Raw genomic sequence first — 25,351 nt, forward strand, 5'->3', positions numbered from 1 at the left:
TCAATGATCACTGTAGTTCCAAACAGTCTATTCCACATCCGCAAACATAGAGTTAATGTCCTGTTTAAGTTCTATCTTCATAACTTAAGGGCAATTTCACATTTAATGCATCAGCGTTTCAGGCACAGACATGGTCTGTGTAATTAGCTCCTTCATATAATAACATAGTTCTTGTAACTTAATGCATTCATTAACTGTGCACTTCTGATCAAGACTCTTATCTAATGTTTCTTATGTATGATATTTTGATTATTTTATCTTTATTTGATTCATGTCACAATTTTCATTTGTGTTCAGTCCTTGAATGTACACATCCTCAGATAATCCTCATTCTTCATTATTGTTTTTATCGTAATAAGCATATCTGTTGTACACACATCAAAAAAAGTTTTGCATCATCCCGGTTCTCAGAACTCCTGAAGATAGACATTGACTGTGGATATTGTATCACAGACACAGTCCTTTTGACTGTTCAGAGATGTCACTAAACCCTCCCAAAGATGTGAACAACCATGCATGAGCAGCACCTATTAGACAGAGGGGGTCCAACAGCCAATCAGTTACAGCTATTCCACCAGAAAGGAGGTACACGGCTCATGTTGCCTGTAGTTCAACAATGCCTAGATGGTCAATACCATGGTTCAATCATATCCGTATTGTTACTTTGTGCCAGGAAGGGCTCTCAATAAGGGAAGTGTCCAGGTGTCTCGGGTGAACCAAAGTTATGTTTTTCAGACATGGAGGAGATACAGAGAGACAGGAACTGTCGATGACATGCCTTGCTCAGGCTGCCCAAGGGCTACTACTGCAGTGGATGACCGCTACCTACGATTATGGCTTGGACGAATCCTGACAGAAATGCCACCATGTTGAATAATGCTTTTCATGCAGCCACAGAATGTTTTGTTTTGACTCAAACTGTGCACAATAGGCTGCATGATGCGCAACTTTGTTCCCGACGTCCATGGCAAGGTCCATCTTTCCATTCGCAACACCGTGCAGCGAGGTATAGATGGGCCCAAAAATGTGCCAAATGAACCACTCAGGATTGGCATACCATCCTCTTCACCAATGAGCGTCGCATATGCCTTCAACCAGACAATGGTCGGAGATGTGTTTAGACGCAACTAGGTCAGGCTGAACACCTTAGACACACTGCCCAGTGAGTGCAGCTAAGTGGAGGTTCCCTGCTGTTCTGGGGTTGGATTATGTGGGGCCGACGTACGTCACTGGTGGTCATGGAAGGTGCTGTAATGGCTGTATGATACATGAATGCCATCCTCCGACTGATAGCGCAACCATATCGACAGCATATTGGTGAAGCATTCGTCTTCATGGTCGACTATTCCCACCCTCATCATGCACATCTTGTGAATGAATTCCTTCAGGATAATGACATCGCTCAACTAGAGTGGCCAGTATGTTCTCCAGATGTGAATCCTATCGAACATGCCTGGGATGGATTGAAAAGGGCTGTTTGTGGATGATGTCATGAATGACATGACCCACTAACCTATCTGAGGCACCTGTACCAAATCACCATAGAGGAATGGGACAGTCTGGACCCACAGTGCCTTGGTGAACTTGTGAATAGTATGCCACAATGAATACAGGTACGCATCAATGCAAGAGGACGTGCTACTGGGTATTAGAGGTACTGGTGTGTACAGCCAGCTGGACCACCACCTCTGAAGGTCTTGCTGTATGGTAGTACAACATGCAATGTGTGGTTTTCATGAGCAATAAAAAGGGCGGGAATGATGTTTATGTTGACTCTATTCCAATTTTCTGTATAGGTTCCGGAACTCTTGGAACTGAGGTGATGCAAAACTTTTTTTGATGTGTGTATTACAACTGGTAATTAATGCCTGCATTTCGTTTCTCTTTTCCAAACATTAGGCACCTATTGAAATACGGCTTTCAGGTGGTAACAGCTCAAGAGAAGGTCGTATAGAAGTGCGATACCATGGTTTGTGGGGGACAGTGTGTGATGATGACTTTGGGGAAAACGAAGCTGAAGTGATGTGCCGCATGTTAGGGTTTAATGGAGTAGCTGAACCAAAGAAGAATGCAGCTTATGGTCCAGGTCAAGGACAAATCTGGCTTGATCAGCTTCATTGCACAGGAAAAGAAAAGTCAATCAATGAGTGCTTTCATTTTTCTTGGGGAAACAGCAACTGTAGACATGATGAAGATGCTGGAGTTTTCTGTCACCCTTTTGATGATCAGTATAGTGTGGTGAGTATATGGTGGATGAAAAAAAGTAATGTCAATCTTGTATTATATTTATTTAATGCTAGTGACATTATTAATTCTGCATGGTTATTTACATTAGCTGCTTAGCATTTTAATAGTCACTTTTTTTTTGTTACGTATCTCAAAATGATATACTATGAAAGAAGAATCAGAAGGGGGACAACAATGTTTATCTAATATGAAAGTATTATGGTATGATTGGTTCCACAAGTTCATTCTTGTTCATTTTTTTCTTTATCTTAAATATGAAGAGACTGATAATATATCTCCATAAGAATAATCTGTGTTGTTTCACTATTGCTGTTATAAGAAGTTGTCACAAATGTTTTCAAGCATGAAAAAGAGCTAAGTTCACTTTTATATTTCATGTGACACAATATTTGTTCTTCTGAGATTTATAAACTATCTTGAGTTTATGAGTGAAATTACAAAGGTTTGTTAGTCTATAGACATAAATAGTGCAACTGAGATAATGATTTAGTTATTACTTTACAAGGTTTCGTCATCTTGTCTTTATGATTATATCTGTGTTGAAGTTTCTTCTACAAGTAAGAATAAGTATGCAGAGTGAAATTTACACTCTGCAGCAAAGTGTGCACTGATATGAAACTTACTGGCAGATTAAAACTGTGTGCTGGACCGAGACTCGAACTCCCCTTTGCCTTTTGTGGGCAAGTGCTGTACATCCTGAGCTACTCAAGCATGACTCACAACCTGTCCTCGCAGCTTTACTTCCATCATTATTTCATCTCCTACCTTCCAACCTTCACAGAAGTTCTCCTCTTCCTGGAGTGCTAGTCTAGCAAGTTCAGCATGAGAACTGTGATGTTTAAAGGGTAGGAGATGAGGTACTAGTGAAAGTAAACCTCTGGGGATGGGTTGTGAGGTGTGACTGGATATATCAATGAGTAGAGCACTTGCCTGTCAAAGGCAAAGATCCTGAGGTTGCATCTCAGTCTGAAACATAGCTTTAATCTACCAGGAAGTTTCATATCAGTGCACACTCCACTGCAAAATGAAAATTTCATTCTGGAAACATCCTCCAGGCTGTGGGTAAGCCATGTCTTTGCAGTATTCTTTCCCCAGGAGTGCTAGTCTTGCAAGTTCTCCAGGAGAACTTCTGTGAAGTTTGGAAGGTGGAAGATGAGAAACTGGTGGAAGTAAAGCTGTGAGCCTGGGTTGTAAGTTGTGCTTAGGTAGCTCAGTCGGTAGAACACCTGTCTGGGAAAGGCAGATGTCCCAAATTTGAGTCTCATTCTGGCACATAGTTCTACTATGGCAGGAAGTTTCAAGAATGATTATGTCTTATGTGGTCACAGGAGAATGTTCCTGTTGGTAAATTCAGTCTCCTAAGATTCCTATATCAATATACGCTTGGTGCACATAAAAGAGCAGGAGATATTCATTCATCTGTTCATTATCACCTTGTGTTCTGTAAATGCTATCATGAAGAAGATCCTTCAAGGATGTGGAACACTCATGTAATATGTGAACAGAAGTAAGCAACCATTGCAGGCTTCATTGGTTATGTATAGTAGAAACTAACTACAAACAGTGCCAATACACTTACACCATTAATTATAGTAAGTACTTTTTATAAATTGTGGAATTATTAAATTAATAGAAATGCTGAGACTTTGGAAAAACCACTGGTCTTCCTCTTACATTATGTGGCTGCTGTTTTCATTCGCTACTTTATACTAAGTATTAACACAACTTCAGTTATTTCACTGTTATTGACGCTGTTAGCTGTCTATACAAGGTGAACCAGCTACAACTTGCACCACAAATAGTGTGGAAATGGAAAATGCTATTGATATGCAGTTTTCACAGAATTGGTTGGTAGTCATGGACTTGTATTGTTAGCCAATCAACAGATTATAATAATACTTAAAAAGTGTATGTCTTGTGCAGACCTGTTGTTTTTTTAAATGAAACAATGCCTATTAACAACAAAAAGTAGGGCAAATTAGAATGTCAGTGGTGTTTGTTGCAGGATTCTAGTGCAAGTCATTCATTAGATCTTGTATTGTGAAAAGTTTCAGCATCAACATTTGTTTGTGTGATTCAACCTGCATAGTTGCTGAGTACGATGTTGTTATGTTTGTTTACAGTGTACTTATGAGTTCCTTGAGTTCACTGTGAATTACTAGTCAGTTAGTGCGTGACAGTCCAAGCAGAAGGCCATGAGTGGATGATGGTATTTACCAATGCAGAGAAAGAGGACATGCTCATGGTGTATGGAAAATGTAGGAAGAATGCAGTTTATTTTTGTACATTGTATGTGGCAAGTTATCCCAGTAGACATCAACCATCTTGACAATTATTTATCAATCTCTTCAACCTGTTATGTGAAAGTGGTAGAGTAACACCTATACAATGTAATATATGCAAACAAATGATGACAGATGGGGGGAAATTAATGTTCTTGCTGTTGCAGTTGGTTCACATGTTAGCTCCTGCACAATCATACAACGCAAGTGTCCCATACATTCCCCATTGACAAAGATACTATTGCTATCACATCTCTCTCCATTAAGAGCTGCGTGTAAATGATTATGAGAATCGTGTTAACATCTGTACATGGGTGTTAAGAAGAATACTCTAGACATATCTACTTCTAAATCTACATGATTACTCTGCTATACACAATAAAGTGCCTGGCAGAGGGTTTCAATGAACCACTTTCAAGTTGTCTCTGTACCATTCCACTCTTGAATGGCACACATGAAAAATGAGCACCTAAATTTTTCTGTGTGAGTCCTGATTTGTCTTATTTTATTGTGATGATCATTTCTCCCTATGTAGGTGGGTGCCAACAGAATGTTTTCGCAATTGGAGGAGAAAACCGGTGATTGAAATTTCATGAGCAGATCCCGCCGCAGCAAAAAATGGCTTTGTTTTAATGACTGCCACTTATCATGTCTGTGGCACTATCTCCCCTATTTCATGGCACTATCTCCCCTATTTCATGATATTACAAAATTAGCTGCCCTTCTTTGAACTTATGGTGCAATCTTTTGTATGTTAAGTGCAGGCATGTTGCAATGACATGGCACTAGTAATAGTGAATTGGGGTAAGCCCAGCACACTTGCTGGCTCCTGTACCTCTTACAGTGATACAGCACTTGTTTCACATCAGGAATAATACTTTGAATAAGAACCCATGTCCAGAGACTTACCATTTCCATGCTAAATCCATTTGGAAACATGTTTTCTGTGTAGATATACAACAGGGAAGTGATTTCTTTTTTTTGGGGGGGGGGGGATGTTATGTTGGATAGGCTGATGTCATTTGATGTCTATCCTACCTCTGTGACTTGGATCAAGCATCATTCATGTGTCTATGTGTGCCAGAGCAATACGGTTGAGTGACATGATCCTTCAGAATGATGAAGCTTACAGTAATGGAAGAGCTGCTTGTCACTCTTATCAAGATCATTCTCCAGAAAATCTGACTCCATTGCATATCCTTTTCACCAAAATTATGCAACAACTTTGAGAAAGGGTACACTCACCATCAGCAGGCATGACTGTGGTGGGCCAAGGTGACACTGCACACTTGAATTGGAACGGGCTGTACTGGAGTACATTGAAGAGAGTCCATTAAGTGAATGAGCATTTTATTCAGTTACTTGTATAAGTGATCTTATTACAAATATGTTTTCAGATGACTGTATCATGGAAATGGTACATTTCTGGATATGAATTCAGTTTAAAATATTACCTATTCACTAACCTCTAGAAATTCTAGAAGTTTGTAAAAGGATTTCTGAACACTGTGTATAAGCAAATTTCATCTTCTCTATCATTCCTGACTTTGGATGCAGTCATTTCATGTTTTGTCATCAAAACAAATATATTTATAGTGTTTCTCTACTTCACAAACAGCAAATGTTGTCATTAGTAGAACTAAAATTATTTTTTTTTTCAGCTTCTGGGCAATTAGATCTTTAGCTAGCTCTTCTCTGTTTTTCAGTGCTATAACTGTAAGACCACCTTGCAAGTAAATACAAAGCTTGTACCAGATAACAACTAAAGCCTTTTTTACTGCATATGACCTTGCAAGGCAAAACACATGGCAACCAGGGGATCATGAATGCCACAAAGATAGCAACACAAATATTGTCTGTACACATTTCCTGCCAGTACTAGTGACAGATGCTACTGTATGTTTTTTTTTCTGGCTTCTATGTCATGTGTGGAAGTTAATCCTGCACTGCTGAGCACATGCTCATGATATTCCATGCTTGGTTTCTACTGGTTGTATTTTAGCCCTTTTTAAAGTAGCAGAACATATTTTGATGTATTTTAAATGCTCTTTTAGTGTATCCTCTGCTATTAAGATGTGACCAGAATTGTTAATGCATATTGTTGCTCCATTTGAATCAGTTGCTAAAGATATCTTTGTAAAATAGGCAGTCCATTTGGAGCACCAAAAGGCCCATGACATTTGTAGAGATTGAAATGGTGTATTAACTGGTACAACTTGTTGAGTCTACATCTAATTGGAGCTGTAGATATGTGTCCATTAAGTTTATCTTCAGAAATAATTTGTGTCTCAGCAGTTTGTCAGCAGGACTTCTGGAGCTGGGTTTCTGAAACAGAAAATTGTCCATGGAGTAAAAGGAGTTGTCCAAAAGAAATGATTTTAAGCTAGATTTAAAACTTATCTGCTACCTGCCAGACACTTTATGTTGTTGGGCAAATGATCAAAGATTTTTGTTGCTGAATAATGTACTCCTTTTTGAGCAACTGGCAGCTTCAATAACGGATAGGAAAGTTATTTTTCCCTCTAGTGTTGTACGTATGAACATCACTGTTCTTCGTGAATGGAGATGGATTATTTAGAACGAATTTCATTAGCAAATATATGTGCTGTGATGGTTAAAATACCTAACTCCTTGGAAAGGTGCCTACATGATGTCCTTGGGTGAACACCAATAATTATTCTCACTGCTCTCTTTCGTGCAATCAATACATTATGTATAAGTGGTGAGTTACCCCAGAAAACTATTCCATAAGACATTATTGAATGGAAATATGCAAAGTATGTTTGGAGGCTGATCTGTTTATTACCAAGACTAGTGATTATACGAAGAGCGAAAGAAGCTGAACTTAGTTGTTTGAGAAGCTCAGTAATATGCTCCTTCCAGTTCAAGTTGTCATCAATGTAAACACCCAAAAATTTGGAGAAATCTACCCTGTTAACTGAGTCCTGTTCATATGCTACACCAATTGTCAGTATGACTATTGGTGTACAGAACTGGATACAGTGAGTTTTTTCAAAATTAAGGGAGAGTCCATTTTCTGAGAACCACTTAATAATTCTTTGAAAGACATCCTTAACAATATCTTCAGCTGTTTTTTTTTTTTTTTTTGGAATGGGATTTATTATAACACTCATGTCATCTGCAAAAAGTTCTAATTCCACTTGCTGAACATTAAGTGGGAGGTCATTCACATCAATAAGGAACAGCAGAGGACCTAAAATTGAACACTGTGGGACTCCCTTTGTGATAACTCCCCATTCACTAGAATTTACCACCCTCCCAACATTATTTGTGCTATTCAGCACAACTTTTTGCTTTCTGTTCATTAAGTATGATTCAAACCAGCTGTATGTATAGCCTTCAATTCCATAAAACCTGAGTTTTTCTAAGAGTGAGACATCATCCACACAGTCAAATGCCTTGGAGAGATCACAAAAAATACCAACAGGTGATAATTTTTTATTTAGGGCTTGTACTACTTGATGGGTAAATGTGTAAATAGCATTCTCGGTTGAGTAATCCTTCCGGAATCCGAACTGTGACATGCTGAGTAAATTATTTTTACTTAAATGTGAGACTACTCTTGAATACATAACTTTTTCGAATATTTTAGAAAATGAAGTCAGTAATGAGATTGGTCCATAATTATTTCAGTCACTCTTCTCCCCCTTCTTATGAAAAGGTTTGACAAGTGCATATTTCAATCTGTCTGTGAGTTACTATAAGGACAGCCATTGGCAGAAGCATGTGCTCCAGTTACCTCTGGAGCATCTGATACCAAACCTGCCTGCAACAGCACCATTCCACCAAACTGTAATTGACCTCCTGGGGAGGTTTCTGAAGTTGATAAGTGATCATTGATGGATAACAGTCTTCATTGACCATCTCACCTGTTCTGCTTTCACCAAAGCTAGGCCAACAGCCAAAGCTCTGGAAATTGCAAATTTCCTTGTTTGCAGACATCATTTTGAAGCATGGAGCACCCTATGAGACAATCTCTGAGCATGGAATAGATTTCCAGTCGATATTAGTAGCAGAGGTAATTTCATGTTGTGACATCACCCATAGGGTGACAATCTACAGGCAAATTGCCTCATATAATGCTTTAATAAGACATTGTCAGAAATGTCCTTGATGTACCTTGATGTTGAAGAGAGAGACTGGGATACAATATTGTCCGTTGTGTCAATAGAATATTACATTGCAAAGCAGGGCACTATATGCTTCAATGGCTGTTTCTGCCCCATGGTCAAAAGCCCGAGATAAGGATGGATGTGCTGTTCCCAATTAAATTAAATGATATTCAGGATGACTATGTGAATCACCTCATCACCAGGACCAAAGCTAGTTTTCATACAAAGCCTGAATGCACAGAAGAAAGACAAAGAGCACTATTACACTAAACACTGGCCAATGAGATACAGCCCGGGACACTTGTTGTGGATTGTTATGCCTGTGTGGAAATGGGGGCTATGAGAAAAGTTACTAATGCTTGACTTCGGCCTGTATCATATACTTTGTCACTTGTTGGATATCACATACAAAGTCAAGGATGGTGACTCTTCATCAAGAGGACAAAAGTGGGTAGGCATTGTTATGTAGCCTTACTACAGTACCATCCAATGGGGTGAAGTTGACTGCTGGTGTGAAACTGACTGAAAAGTTCAGGAAACAGTTCATGTTAAATAACTAAATATTGTGATGAAAATTCATTTATTTTTGTTACTGTATTGTTTGAAAATTCTTAATTCATTGCAGTGGATAAATGTATAGTATTCCAAACCCCTGTCTGAATACAAGAACTGCTTTTTTAATGTTTATAATAAGCTTAAACATTTATTTGTGTCACTGACATAAAACAACTCTTGTCTTTGTCTTATATAACTCGTGCATTGACCCTTCACAGTGGCAATTCCAGCAGTAACAGATTATAGACACAAACAAAATTTTGCAAATTTTTGTTGGAATTGGGGTTAACCTGATCACCTGAGAAACTTGTGGTGAAGTTGACTGAGTGGTTCTCTCATAGACAAACATTCATGAATGCAACAAGAATGTGACATAATGAATGCAGCAACAAAGTGACACCATGGCTGCAGCAACAGCTATCTGTAACAGTCTATTGTAGAGTGAAGAAGTGATTGTTGCAGGTGTCTGTATGTCAACTTATAAATTTATCACACTGATTGCAGTTCTGTTTGTTGTAACTTACAGTTGAGATCATAAGAGCTGCCACTGTGAAAATGCCCCAGATATAAAAATTTAAACTGGGGGAACTAAAGAAATATAGGCTGGATGTTTATTACTATATGTTACTGTAAAATGGGCTGAAGTTGACTGCCAGGTGAAGCTGGCTGAAAACCGAAAAATGGATTTCATTTCTTCTAACAAATTTGCCAAACCCAGGGGGAGAATTTTAGATCTGAAGCTGAAATGTTAGGGTTTAATGTACAGTGAATACGTTTTTTGTGTGTATTTCATTGGAGTTTCATAAAGCAAATTTGTGAACAGATTTTTTGTCGTTAAACTCTCTTTGTATGTTATTCTGAAAATAGTATTACAATTTAATTATTATGGAAATTTATTTTTCAGTTGCTGATAAAGTTTCAGAACAATTAAAGTCTCCCAAGAGTTCTACAAGATTCACAGTTATTTCGTAACAGATAATCAGTCAAATTCACCACCAGGTGGGATGAAGTTGACTAATGCAGTGTTGGTACCGTAGGTCAACACCCATGCACTGAAAGAAAAATCAACGTATAAATTTCATAGCTTTCAGAAATATTTAAGTTTAACCCTTTCCACTCCAAGGGTGAGCGGTACACAAAATTGCGAACTTTTTTTCCACTCTGAAGTTGAGCCTCATTTGACATGATTTTTAATAGCTCTCACAAGCTCTAGTCTCAAATGTGACTGCACTACACATCAGTGCTTCATAGTATTGCCATCTAGGGAATCCTGTTTTAATGTAGTGTAGAGTTGTAGCAGTTGTGTTATTATATTCAAGCTAGTAGGTGCATAATGGCTAGTTCTGAAGAAGAAATTGTAAAGCCTTTAGCGAAATGTCTAAGTGAAAAAGAGAGTGACAGTGATTTTGATGATGGCAATGATTCATTTCTAAATACTCGAACAGTCCACGGGTATTCTGCTGGTTCATAGTGTCCAACGGGCACAATATTTCAGCGATCAGACATGTCGCCATCGTCAGGTGCGCTGACGTACTGAGCTCCTGAGGGTGGGCGGCCGATTTAAATCACCTCCCCCGTGGGCCGCTCTCTTCGCCGTCCGCGCCCACGCACCGGCGGTCACGAAGACGTGGGTGTCAGAATCTGTCTTATCGTCGATGTGCTTCCTACGTCCACCCTGGTTGCCAGTTCGTACTTCTTGCTGAGAGTCTTCTTAATTACATTCAGTGCCGGGTCCCAAGCCTTGCTGAGATTGTAGCCGCAATCTCGGTTGATAAGATCTTCAATGGTGCAAATTTCGATAGCCTCCCTTGTAATGCTGTCCCAATATTTAGTGGTCTGAGCCAGGATCTTGGTACACTCATAATCCATCTCGTGTTTCTCGGACAAACAGTGCTCTGCTACCGCTGACTTATTTGGATATTTCAGTCGAGTGTGCCTTTGATGTTCTCGGCAACAATCTCCGATGGTGCGTACTGTTTGTCCGATATAAGTCTTCCCACACTCACAGGGAATTTGGTATATGCTGGCCTTCCTCCAACCGAGGTCATCTTTCACACTTCCCAGTAATGCCCGTTTTTTATTGGGTGGGCAAAAGACGGTTTTAACTTGGTGTTTATTTAATATACGGCTGATTTTCCCTGATAGTGCGCCATTGTATGGAATAAAGATGGTGGCTACCTCTTCTTCCGTGACTTCATCCATCTCCACAGTTTGTGCTATGTTGGTGGGCTGGAGAGCACGTCTAATCTGCTATTCCGAGTAACCGTTTCTTCGGAACATGGTTTTGAGGGGTTCCAATTCCTGGGGAAGATTCTCTGCATCTAAGATGCTGCGCGCCCTGTGTACTAGTGTTTTTAGTACTCCATTCCTCTGAGAAGGGTGGTGGCAGCTGTCTGCATGCAGGTACAGGTCAGGGTGCATTTTCTTCCTGTACACACCTTGGCTCAGAGTACCATCAGCTCTTCTCTTGACCATGACATCCAGGAATGGTAATCTTCCTTCTGCTTCGGTCTCCATAGTGAATTTTATGTTTGGATGTATGGAGTTGAGGTGTGTAAGGAAATCCAGGAGCTTGTCCCTACCATGGCGCCAGATGACGAACGTGTCATCGACATAACGGAAGAAACAAGTAGGTTTCCAATTGGATGATGCCAAGGCTTCCTCCTCGAAGTACTCCATGTACAAATTCACGACCACCGGCGAGAGTGGGCTGCCCATTGTGACTCCATCTGTTTGCTCATAGTATTCCCCATTAAACAGAAAATACATTGAGGTCAAGACATGCCTAAACAGTTCGGTTGTCTTCTCATCAAATTTCTGCCCAATAAGCTCAACTGACTCTCGTAGAGGCACCCTGGTGAATAGTGAAACCATGTCGAAGCTCACTAGGATATCAGTGTCTTTCCATCTGAAGTTGTCGAGATGTTTCACAAAATCCACAGAATTACAGATATGGTGAGGGCATTTACTTACATAGGGGCTAACTAATTCAGCCAGATATTTTGCCAGCAAGTAAGTAGGTGCCCTAATGTTGCTGACAATCCCCTCTTTGTGGACCTTAGGGAGTCCATAAGGTTTGGTGGTACAGGTCCTTGAGGTGACAATTTCTTGGTGTCCTCCTCTGGTACATCTGTGTCCTTGAGTAGAGCCCTGGTCTTGTTCTCCACCTTCTTCATGGGGTCAGCGTTGATCTTCCTATAGGAGTCGTCATCCAGCAGGCGCTCCATCTTCTCAATGTAGTCCTTACGGGAAAGAACAACAGTGGCCTTGCCTTTGTCAGCAGGTAAGACAACAATCTCAGAGCACTCTCTTAGGTCCTGAATGGCCACCCTCTCTCTACTGGTAATGTTAGTCTTCGTAGGTTTAGTTCTGATCAGAGCCCGGCAGGTTTCCCGACGCACTTCTTCTGCTGCTTCAGGTGGTAATCGCGCTGCAACCTGTTCCACTGCACTGATGATGCCCGCGACCGACATGAACCTAGGGGTGGGAGCAAAGTTGAGACCCTTCTCCAGAACCAAAACCACCTCATGAGACAGCTCCACGTTAGTGAGATTGATGATCGTCTTGCATGGTGCCATCAGTGATGGTTTATCTGAGAGGCGTAAGAATTTTGAAATCTGACATCCAGTGGCCTTTTTATGTGCAGAATCGGCTGTCATCCAGGTCTGATTTGGTGAAGACTGTCAGTCTCGCTAGCGGGATGAAAGCAGAGCTCACCATCTGCAGCATCGTCGACAGGACTGACTGCGGACCTTTGGTACAGAGCCGAGTGGAGGGTCTGAATCAGAGGCTGAGACGGTTCTGCGACCATGTGGGCTGCACATTCCTCGACTTGCGCCATAGGGTGGTGGGGTTTCGGGTTCCGCTGGATAGGTCAGGAGTCCACTACACGCAACAAGCGGCTACACGGGTAGCAGGGGTTGTGTGGCATGGGCTGGGTGGTTTTTTAGGTTAGATGGCCTTGGGCAAGTACAGAAAGGGCAACAGCCTCAACGGGTGTGGGGAAAAGTCAGGACATGCGGGGACCAAGCAGCAATCGGTATTGTAATTGTCAACTGTCGAAGCTGCGTTGGTAAAGTACCGGAACTTCAAGCACTGATAGAAAGCACCGAAGCTGAAATCGTTATAGGTACAGAAAGCTGGCTGAAGCCAGAGATAAATTCTGCCGAAATTTTTACAAAGGTACAGACGGTGTTTAGAAAGGATAGATTGCATGCAACCGATGGTGGAGTGTTTATCGCTGTTAGTAGTAGTTTATCCTGTAGTGAAGTAGAAGTGGATAGTTCCTGTGAATTATTATGGGTGGAGGCTACACTCAACAACCGAGCTAGGTTAATAATTGGCTCCTTTTACCGACCTCCCGACTCAGCAGCATTAGTGACAGAACAACTGAGAGAAAATTTGGAATACATTTCACATAAATTTTCTCAGCATGTTATAGTCTTAGGTGGAGATTTCAATTTACCAGATATAGACTGGGACACTCAGATGTTTAGGATGGGTGGTAGGGACAGAGCATCGAGTGACATTATACTGAGTGCACTATCCAAAAATTACCTCGAGCAATTAAACAGAGAACCGACTCGTGGAGATAACATCTTGGACCTACTGATAACAAACAGACCCAAACTTTTCGACTCTGTATGTGCAGAACAGGGAATCAGTGATCATAAGGCCGTTGCAGCATCCCTGAATATGGAAGTTAATAGGAATACAAAAAAAGGGAGGAAGGTTTATCTGTTTAGCAAGAGTAATAGAAGGCAGATTTCAGACTACCTAACAGATCAAAACAAAAATTTCTGTTCCGACGCTGACAATGTTGAGTGTTTATGGAAAAAGTTCAAGGCAATCGTAAAATGCGTTTTAGACAGGTACGTGCCGAGTAAAACTGTGAGGGACGGGAAAAACCCACCGTGGTACAACAACAAAGTTAGGAAACTACTGCGAAAGCAAAGAGAGCTTCACTCCAAGTTTAAACGCAGCCAAAACCTCTCAGACAAACAGAAGCTAAACGATGTCAAAGTTAGCGTAAGGAGGGCTATGCGTGAAGCTTTCAGTGAATTCGAAAGTAAAATTCTATGTACCGACTTGACAGAAAATCCTAGGAAGTTCTGGTCTTACGTTAAATCAGTAAGTGGCTCGAAACAGCATATCCAGACACTCCGGGATGATGATGGCATTGAAACAGAGGATGACATGCGTAAGAACTTGCCCCCCTCCTAACAGCCGTGTACCGCAAGTCTCTAGAGGAACGGAGGGTTCCAAATGATTGGAAAAGAGCACAGGTAGTCCCAGTCTTCAAGAAGGGTTGTCGAGCAGATGCGCAAAACTATAGACCTATATCTCTGACGTCGATCTGTTGTAGAATTTTAGAACATGTTTTTTGCTCGAGTATCATGTTGTTTTTGGAAACCCAGAATCTACTCTGTAGGAATCAACATGGATTCCGTAAACAGCGATCTGTGAGACCCAACTCGCTTTATTTGTTCACGAGACCCAGAAAATATTAGATACTGGATACCGGAAACAGTGATGTGTGAGACCCAACTCGCTTTATTTGTTCATGAGACCCAGAAAATATTAGATACAGGCTCCCAGGTAGATGCTATTTTTCTTGACTCCCAGAAGGCATTCGATACAGTTCCACACTGTCGCCTGATAAACAAAGTAAGAGCATACGGAATATCAGACCAGCTGTGTGGCTGGATTGAAGAGTTTTTAGCAAACAGAACACAGCATGTTGTTATCAATGGAGAGACGTCTACAGACATTAAAGTAACCTCTGGCGTGCCACAGGGGAGTGTTATGGGACCATTGCTTTTCACAATATATGTAAATGACCTAGTAGATAATGTCGGAAGTTCCATGCGGCTTTTCGCGGATGATGCTGTAGTATACAGAGAAGTTGCAGCATTAGAAAATTGTAGCGAAATGCAGGAACATCTGCAGCAGATAGGCACTTGGTGCAGGGAGTGGCAACTGTCCCTTAACATAGACAAATGTAATGTATTACAAATACATAGAAGGAAGGATCCTTTATTGTATGATTATATGATAGCAGAACAAACACTGGTAGCAGTTACTTCTGTAAAATATCTGGGAGTACGCGTGCGGAACGATTTGAAGTGGAATAATCACATAAAATTAATTGTTGGTAAGGCGGGTACCAGGTTGAGATTCATTGGGAGAGTGCTTAGAAAATGTAGTCCATCAACAAAGGAGGTGGCTTACAAAACTTGAGTATTGCTCATCAGTGTGTGATCCGTACCAGATCGGGTTCACGGAGGAGATAGAGAAGATCCAAAGAAGAGCGGCACGTTTCGTCACAGGGTTATTTGTTAACCGTGATAGCATTACGGAGATGTTTAATAAACTCAAGTGGCAGACTCTGCAAGAGAGGCGCTCTGCATCGCGGTGTAGCTTGCTCGCCAGGTTTCGAGAGGGTGCGTTTCTGGATGAGTTATCGAATATATTGCTTCCCCCTACTTATACCTCCTGAGGAGATCACAAATGTAAAATTAGAGAGATTAGAGCATGCACGGAGGCTTTCAGACAGTCGTTCTTCCCGCGAACCATACGCGACTGGAACAGGAAAGGGTGGTAATGACAGTGGCACGTAAAGTGCCCTCCGCCACACACCGTTGGGTGGCTTGCGGAGTATAAATGTAGATGTAGCTGTAGAACACCATCCACCCAGTCCCAGGTCCACGAATTAAACTGATTGTCCAGTTTAAGATGAAGTTTAAATAGTTCCTGGGCGTTGTATTCAAGGCTGTGGCGAGTAAAGTGCACCTTCTTGTGTACCAAGGCAAGAGCAAGGCTGTCCCATCTCTTAATTCTCTTGGCTGCTGCAGAATCGATGTGATGCGTGACCTTAGCAAAGTTTGACACAATCTGCTCGGTGGCGCAGCTTGTTGAGTTTCTTCATGCTGCAATACATCTCCTCCCTGTAAAGGTATATGATGTGATTCTTCAGTTTCTCCCGGTGTGTTTGTTGCTTGACAGTCCACGGGTATACTGCCGGTTCATAGTGTCCAACGGGCACAATATTTCGGCGATCAGACATGTCGCCATCGTCAGGTGCGCTGACGAGGCGGCCGATTTAAATCCCCTCCCCCCGCGGGCCGCTCTCTTCGCCGTCTGCGCCCACGCGCCAGCGGTCGATGTGCTTCCTACATCCACCATGGTCGCCAGTTCGTAATTCTTGCTGAGAGTCTTCTTAATTACATTCAATGCCAGGTCCCAAGCCATGCTGAGATTGTAGCCGCAATCTCGGTTGATAAGATCTTCCCTGGTGCAAATTTTGATAGCCTCCCTTGTAACGCTGTCCAAATAATTAGTGGTCTGAGCCAGGATCTTGGTACACTCATAATCCATCTCGTGTTTCTCAGACAAACAGTTCTCTGCTACCGCTGACTTATTTGGATATTTCAGTCGAGTGTGCCTTTGATGTTCTCGGCAACGATCTCCGATGGTGCGTACTGTTTGTCCAATATAAGTCTTCCCACACTCACAGGGAATTTGGTATATGCCGACCTTCCTCAAACCGAGGTCATCTTTCACACTTCCCAGTAATGTCTGTGTTTTATTGGGCGGGCAAAAGACGGTTTTAACTCTGTGTTTCTTTAATATACGGCAGATTTTCCCCGATAGTGCGCCATTGTATGGAATAAAGGCAGTGGCTACCTCTTTTTCCGTGACTTCATCCGTCTCCACAGGTTGTGCTGTTATAAATAGTTTGAGTTAAATGATGATGGGAACAGTCCGTCCTGAAGAGTTCAAAAATTATCACATAGTGAAAAGTTTTGTATTTAATTCTTACGTAAATATATTTGAATGAAAGTGCATTTTTTGTTTTAATGTATACCCTAACTGTTGGTCAGTGACCTCATTGGTTCCACAAAGAGACACACACAATTCTCTGGGGCATGCTTACTGCTCGGGTGGTGGCAATTAAATAATAGCACATAGAGATCCCCTTTTGCCTGCATTACAAAGTGCAAAGGATTGAAGTCCATAATCAGTCAGCTTCACCCCATTTCATTGTACTGATGCACAGATCTGCACTGGAGACTTCCTGTTCCAGGAAACTGAAGACCCACTCTAAGTCACAAAGTTTCAATGGTAAGGGCTATCTTTGATTCTCCTGGTAGTGAGAGGATGTGACAACACAATCAGAACATGAGTGATGCTAACACTGCTATACAGAGGATCACTGACACAATATGGATCTAGAATGTTGTATTCAGCTCCATTGTGTACTTCTGAAATGGTGGTTTGCTGTTTCTCTAGGAGAGTGAATTTGGTGCATACAGTTGAGATAGTGGTTAATGTTGACTGGTATACTAATGGTTGCCAGTGCAGATCCAGCTTCAGCATTATTATGGAAAGGATAGATTACAACTCACCACATAGACAAGACATTTAGTTGCAGAAAAGCACCATGAAACATAATGCTAGAAATTTCAGCCTTTGGATGAAATCCTTCTTCAGAAGTAGAAAACTCACACACATTCACACAATAACTCACACACATATGGCCCCTGTCTCTAGGAACTAAGGCCCAATTGCAACTGTGTCTGATGTAGGAAGCAATCTAGCTGGGGTGCATATTGGGAGTAAGGTAGAAGCAGGAAGGGGGAGGGATAGCATAGTAGGATAGGGATGGGGAAAGATGCTAGTGTTGCCTGTGAAATGGTACAGGAGGAGGAAAGAGAGAGGAGAGAAATAGAGAAATCTGTTTTTAGCAAGCAGAACACAGCATCATACAATGTATGCTTTCATGGCCAGTATTGTCTTCACTTAAAACTTCCGGGCTGATAGGCCGTGGTCGAAGTATAAAACTCTCCCCTGACGTTTCTTCTCCGACTGTGGGAGATATCCTCGGAGGTACAGTGGCGAACTGCGAAGAAAACTCGAGGAAGCGCTGATTATATAGGCAGCACAGAGGGTGCCACTGTCAATGACGTGGTGTTGGCTATGGGATTGTCTCTGGTAATGCCAACATTCTCGATTGAAAGTAATTGATCATCACATATTTACAATCGGCAAAAGATGCACGACACCCTCTGGCTACACCGGGGGTATATAAAATTCCTTGTAGTTGTGGACAGGTTTATATCAATACCACAAAGAGAAGTGTGAACTCCGATCTTGTTGAACATAAGAGGTACTGTCACCTTGGTCACACGGATAAATCGGCCGTAGCGAAACATGTTTACCAGGAAGGTGATCATGAAATAAAATTCAGCGAGACGAGCGTCATATCAAAAACCTTGCATTATTATGCATGCTTGTATAGAGAGGCTATCGAGATTGATAAACACCATAATAATTTTAACAGGAAAGACAAAGGTGTTAAACTAGATAAAATGTGGATGTCAGTGTTGCACCGCAAGTGTGATGATCAATTAGTTTCAATTGAGAATGTTGGCATTACCAGAGACAATCCCATAGCCGACACCACATGATCGACAGTGGCGCCCTCTGTACTGCCTATATAACCAGCGCTTCCTCGAGTTCTCTTCGCAGTTGACCGCTGTACCTCCAAGGATGTCTCCCACAGTCAGAGACAAAACTTCAGGGGAGAGTTTTATACTTTGACCATGGCCTATCAGCCCGGAAGTTTTAAGTGAAGAGAACAAAGCATGTTGTTCTCAATGGAGAGACATCTACATACATTAAAGTAACCTCTGGTGTGTCACAGGGGAGTGTTATGGGACCATTTCTTTTCACAATATATATATAAATGACCTAGTAGATAGTGTCGGAAGTTCCATGTGGCTTTTCGTGGATGATGCTGTAGTATATAGAGAAGTTGGAGCATTAGAAAATTGCAGCAAAATGCAGGAAGATCTGCAGCGGTTAGGTATTTGGTGCAGGGAGTGGCAACTGTCCCATAACATAGACAAATGTAATGTATTGTGAATACATAGAAAGAAGGATCCTTTATTATATGATAGCGGAACAAACACTGGTAGCAGTTACTTCTGTAAAATATCTGGGAGTATGCGTACAGAACGATTTGAAGTGGAATGATCATATAAAATTAATTGTTGGTAAGGCGGCTGCCAGGTTGAGATTCATTGGGAGACTCCTTAGAAAATTTAGTCTATCAACAAAGGAGGTGGCTTACAAAACACTTGTTTGACCTATACTTGAGTATTTCTCATCAGTGAGGGATCTGTACCAGGTCGGGTTGACAGAGGAGATATAGAAGATCCAAAGAAGAGCAGCTCGTTTTTGTCACAGGGTTATTTGGTAAGCGTGATAGCATTACAGAGATGTTAGCAAACTCAAGTGGCAGACTCTGCAAGAGAGGCGCTCTGCATCGCAGTGTAGCTTGCTGTCCAGGTTTCGAGAGGGTGCGTTTCTGGATGAGGTATCGAATATATTGGTTCCCCCTACTTATACCTCCCAAAGAGATCACGAATGTAAAATTAGAGAGATTCGAGCGCGCATGGAGGCTTTCTGGCAGTCGTTCTTCCCTCGAACCATACGCGACTGGAACAGGAAAGGGAGGTAATGACAGTGGCACGTAAAGTGCCCTCCACCACACACCGTTGGGTGGCTTGCAGAGTATAAATGTAAATGTAGATGTAAATGAACAACTCAGAATTGCAAGCGCCTCACCTGGTTCACAGTCATTGATGACACCTTCATGATCTGGAATGAAGGTGAGCACATCCTATCCAGATTCCTCCAGAACTTTCACCTTCTCCTCCATTTGCTTCATGTAGTCCTCCTCAGCCCAACAATCCACCTTCCTTGATGTTGACCTCAACCTCAAGGTTTGATACATCAGTACCTCTGCCCACATCAAACCTAGAAACCACCGATAACACTTCCACTGCTGCTACACATTCCATACCAAGAAGTCTCTCTCATACAGCCTAGCCACCCATGATCACCACATGTGTTGTGATGAAAACCCGTCTCCAAATACACCAAGAGTCTCACTGCGGTCTTCACAGACCAGTATTTCTCTCCCAAACTTGTCCAGGAACAGATCCCCCCATGCCTTGTCCCTCCAGTCACCTTACCATCCCCAACATACCTACTGTCTATCCACAAAGGAGCACTTCTCTTGTAACCCATTACCACCCAGGACTGCAGCAACTGAATCACGTTCTCTGTCAGGGATTCTACTACCTCTCATTGTGCCCCAAAATGAGAAATAACCTCTCTATCCCTTGCATAGTGCCATTCTGCTGCCCACCCAAGCTACATAATATCCTTGTCCATCCCCAATCAATCACTACCCCAAACAACTTTCCTCTTGCCTCACATCCCTACAAAAGGCCCAGCTGCAAGATCTGTCTCATACATGCTTTCAATACCACCTGCTCCAGTCCTGTCACTGGCATCTTCTACCCCATGTGAAAGCAGCCATTAGATATACAGATTTTGTTGCAACCACTGCGCTGTGCTGTGTGGGTGTGACAGTTAACAAGCAGTCAATCTGCATGAATGACCACCACCAAACTGTGGTCACGAGATAACTGGACCTCCCCCTTGCTGAACATATGAACCAACATGATGTACTTTACTTTAATTACTGCTTCACAGCCTGTGCCATCTGAATTCTTCCCATCAATACCAGCTTTTCCGAACCACTCAGATGGGCACTTTTCCTACAACATATCCTTCATTCCCATAACACCCCTGATCTCAACATTGAATAGCCACTGTCCTCTACCTGATAACAAACAGACCTGAACTTTTCGACTCTGTATGTGCAGAACAGGGAATCAGTGATCATAAGGCCGTTTCAGCATCCCTGAATATGGAAGTTAATAGGAATACAAAAAAAGGGAGGAAGGTTTATCTGTTTAGCAAGAGTAATAGAAGGCAGATTTCAGACTACCTAACAGATCAAAACGAAAATTTCTGTTCCGACACTGACAATGTTGAGTGTTTATGGAAAAAGTTCAAGGCAATCGTAAAATGCGTTTTAGACAGGTACGTGCCGAGTAAAACTGTGAGGGACGGGAAAAACCCACCGTGGTACAACAACAAAGTTAGGAAACTACTGCGAAAGCAAAGAGAGCTTCACTCCAAGTTTAAACGCAGCCAAAACCTCTCAGACAAACAGAAGCTAAACAATGTCAAAGTTAGCGTAAGGAGGGCTATGCATGAAGCGTTCAGTGAATTCGAAAGTAAAATTCTATGTACCGACTTGACAGAAAATCCTAGGAAGTTCTGGTCTTACGTTAAATCAGTAAGTGGCTCGAAACAGCATATCCAGACACTCCGGGATGATGATGGCATTGAAACAGAGGATGACACGCGTAAAGCTGAAATACTAAACACCTTTTTCCAAAGCTGTTTCACAGAGGAAGACCGCACTGCAGTTCCTTCTCTAAATCCTCGCACAAACGAAAAAATGGCTGACATCAAAATAAGTGTCCAAGGAATATAAAAGCAACTGGAATCACTCAACAGAGGAAAGTCCACTGGACCTGATGGGATACCAATTCGACTCTACACAGAGTACGCGAAAAAACTTGCCCCCCTTCTAACAGCCATGTACCACAAGTCTCTAGAGGAACGGAGGGTTCCAAATGATTGGAAAAGAGCACAGGTAGTCCCAGTCTTCAAGAAGGGTCGTCGAGCAGATGCGCAAAACTATAGACCTATATCTCTGACGTCGATCTGTTGTAGAATTTTAGAACATGTTTTTTGCTCGAGTATCATGTTGTTTTTGGAAACCCAGAATCTACTCTGTAGGAATCAACATGGATTCCGTAAACAGCGATCGTGTGAGACCCAACTCGCTTTATTTGTTCACGAGACCCAGAAAATATTAGATACTGGCTCCCAGGTAGATGCTATTTTTCTTGACTTCCGGAAGGCGTTCGATACAGTTCCGCACTGTCGCCTGATAAACAAAGTAAGAGCCTACGGAATATCAGACCAGCTGTGTGGCTGGATTGAAGAATTTTTAGCAAACAGAACACAGCATGTTGTTATCAATGGAGAGACGTCTACAGTCGTTAAAGTAACCTCTGGCATGCCACAGGGGAGTGTTATGGGACCATTGCTTTTCACAATATATATAAATGACCTAGTAGATAGTGTCAGAAGTTCCATGCGGCTTTTCGCGGATGATGCTGTAGTATACAGAGAAGTTGCAGTGTTAGAAAATTGTAGCGAAATGCAGGAAGATCTGCAGCGGATAGGCACTTGGTGCAGGGAGTGGCAACTGTCCCTTAACATAGGCAAATGTAATGTATTGCGAATACATAGAAAGAAGGATCCTTTATTGTATGATTATATGATAGCGGAACAAACACTGGTAGCAGTTACTTCTGTAAAATATCTGGGAGTACGCGTGCGGAACAATTTGAAGTGGAATGATCATATAAAATTAATTGTTGGCAAGGCGGGTACCAGGTTGAGATTCATTGGGAGAGTGCTTAGAAAATGTAGTCCATCAACAAAGGAGGTGGCTTACAAAACACTCGTTCGACCTATACTTGAGCATTGCTGATTAGTGTGGGATCCATACCAGATCGGGTTGACGGAGGCGATGGAGAAGATCCAAAGAAGAGCGGCGTGTTTCGTCACAGGGTTATTTGGTAACCGTGATAGCGTTACGGAGATGTTTAATACACTCAAGTGGCAGACTCTGCAAGAGAGGCGCTCTGCATCGCGGTGTAGCTTGCTCGCCAGGTTTCGAGAGGGTGCGTTTCTGGATGAGGTATCGAATATATTGCTTCCCCCTACTTATACCTCCCGAGGAGATCACGAATGTAAAATTAGAGAGATTAGAGTGCGCACGGAGGCTTTCAGACAGTCGTTCTTCCCGCGAACCATACGCGACTGGAACAGGAAAGGGAGGTAATGACAGTGGCACGTAAAGTGCCCTTCGCCACACACCGTTGGGTGGCTTGCAGAGTATAAATGTAGATGTAGATGTAGATGTACCTGCCTATCCCCTTCCCCTCTCCTACTCCAGTACTACACATACCCTCTATCCTGCTCTGTCACCTACATGGTGCATTCCCCTTCATTACTTTTCTCCTACTTTCTCTCCCTTTCCCCCTCCCCCCTTCCTTCCCAACACTGCTTCTCAAATCTGCACATAGCAACCCTATTCTGTCCCTGTACACTCTCAGAGGCATCACTAACATCTACCTCCATCCCTACCCTATGCCTCCCACTTCCTAGCTCTTTGTTACTTCCACTATCTGCCCCAGCTTGATTGATGCTCATATGAGATACAGTCACAGCAAGATCTTAGCACCAGGAGACAATGGCCATGTGTGTGTGAGTTGTTATGTGAGTTTCTTACTTATGCAGGAAGACATTGTCCAAAAGCTGAAATTTCTAGCATTCTTTTTCATTGTGTCTGTCTAGAACTCGATGCCTACTGTGTGTGGTGAGTAGCAATCCATCCTTTTCCATTTTGTATATATTCCATCCTGGACTTAACATTGTTTCATCAGCAATTATTTACCATTTCTGAAAGGTTCTTGAAATTTCCTATGTTTATAGTACACTCATGTTCAGAAAATACAAAATATCTTTAACTTATAGAGAGAGGACATTCATATTCACAGGACCTGTACATTAGAATGTTCTGCAGAAATAATTGGCATTTGAACCATGTTGGTTTCAATGTCAACATTGATATTGCAGTGCAACACCACCTACCAGTAAAATGTGCCTGTGGCTCTTGTTGTCACTATAAACCAAAAGTAATAGATCAGCGTGACTTGAGCAGATATGCAGCACGCCTCTCAGATGTATGTGCAAACCATAGTGTCAAATCAATGAGTTTGAAAGAGGGCACATTATTGGCATGAGAAAATGTGATGCATCCATCCAGCAAATTGCTGCTTATGTGATATGAAGTGTTTTGGCAATGCAACGAGTGTGTGCAGCATGGTTCATGAAGACTATAGACCACAATGAGATGGGTCAGTTCACACCATCCAGATTATCCCCCAAGAAGGCCAATACCTCATCCAAATGGCATTACAGAACATATCTGCATCCTCCATGGTCCTGGCACAATAGTAGAACAGTTTAACACCTTGTATACTATGAGGGGTGACAGTCTGTTGCCGTTTATTGTGCCATGGGTTACGTGCACATCGTCCACTTCTCTGCACACCTGTGACAAATGTGCAGAAACACTAGATGGCATTGGTATATGGAACGATGTCTCTGAGGACAGGAATGGTGTCAGATAGTGTTTTTGGATGAATGTAGATAATGTTTGTTTGAAAATGATGGCTGCACTTTTATTTGCTGCAGAAAGGGGGAGCAGCATCACAGTGACTGCATTGGTGCAAGACATACAGTGCCAGCTCAAGGCCTTATGGTGTGGAGTGCTATTGGGTACAGCAACAAATCACAGTTGATGCTTGTCCAGGGCACTGTGACTAGTGTGACCTACATGAATGACATATTGTGACCCATAGTCATATCCTTTCTGCATAACACCCAAGATGCCATTTTTCAGCAAGACAATGTGTGAACACATATTGCTGCATGAACATGTGCCTTTTTGGTGTCGCAGGGTGTCAGTCTTTTGCTCTGGCCTGCCGGATTACCAGACTTGTCGCCAATTGAAAATATGTGGGATATTGCGAAATGTTAGGTGCAGCACTGTGATTCAGTGCCAACTGCCATAGATGAATTTTGGAACCAGGCGAACACAGCATCCATGGCTGTACCCCAGGATGCCATTCATGCCTTATACACGTCGACACCACCATGCATGGAAAAAGTTATCAGGGCCCGCAGTGGACCCTAAGCCTACTATGCAACAATATATCTGCAGAACTGAGGTGAATGAAATGCTAATAATTTCTGCAGAACATGCTAATTTACATATCCTGTGAATATGAACATCCTATCTCTAGTCATGCAAAGTGTGCTGTTTTTTATGAACATGAGTGTATTTGTACAGTTTGCAATACTGGATGTTTGTATTAAAACCTGCATTCTTGATACAGGATTTCAGTTCTGTTGTGGCTGTTATGCTGATGTTCATAATAATCTTGCTTTCATTGCTAATTGTTGTATTTCATTGATGACTCTGAATTTGTATTTGGATTTGAGTGTGGTTATGATGTGACAATGTGAAATACACTTTAAGACAAAGGAATTATCTGAATGAGG

General features: G+C 42.0%; 1 protein-coding gene across 3 annotated transcripts in view; it reads left to right on the forward strand.

Moving 5' to 3' along the window:
* The window catches only part of LOC126248967 (serine protease svh-1-like), a 455,562-nt gene that overhangs the window by 343,027 nt on the left and 87,184 nt on the right, over positions 1 to 25,351 (forward strand). For 2 of the 3 annotated variants that reach the window (XM_049950521.1, XM_049950530.1), the window contains one exon: positions 1,900 to 2,238. The exons of the other annotated variant lie outside the window; for it this stretch is intronic. In XM_049950521.1, coding sequence (XP_049806478.1) covers positions 1,900 to 2,238 — 339 coding nt within the window. The remainder of the gene's footprint in view (positions 1 to 1,899; positions 2,239 to 25,351) is intronic. 3 annotated transcript variants of the gene reach the window in all.

The sequence above is a fragment of the Schistocerca nitens genome, chromosome 1 (assembly GCF_023898315.1).
Source record: "Schistocerca nitens isolate TAMUIC-IGC-003100 chromosome 1, iqSchNite1.1, whole genome shotgun sequence".
Taxonomy (NCBI): domain Eukaryota; kingdom Metazoa; phylum Arthropoda; class Insecta; order Orthoptera; family Acrididae; genus Schistocerca; species Schistocerca nitens.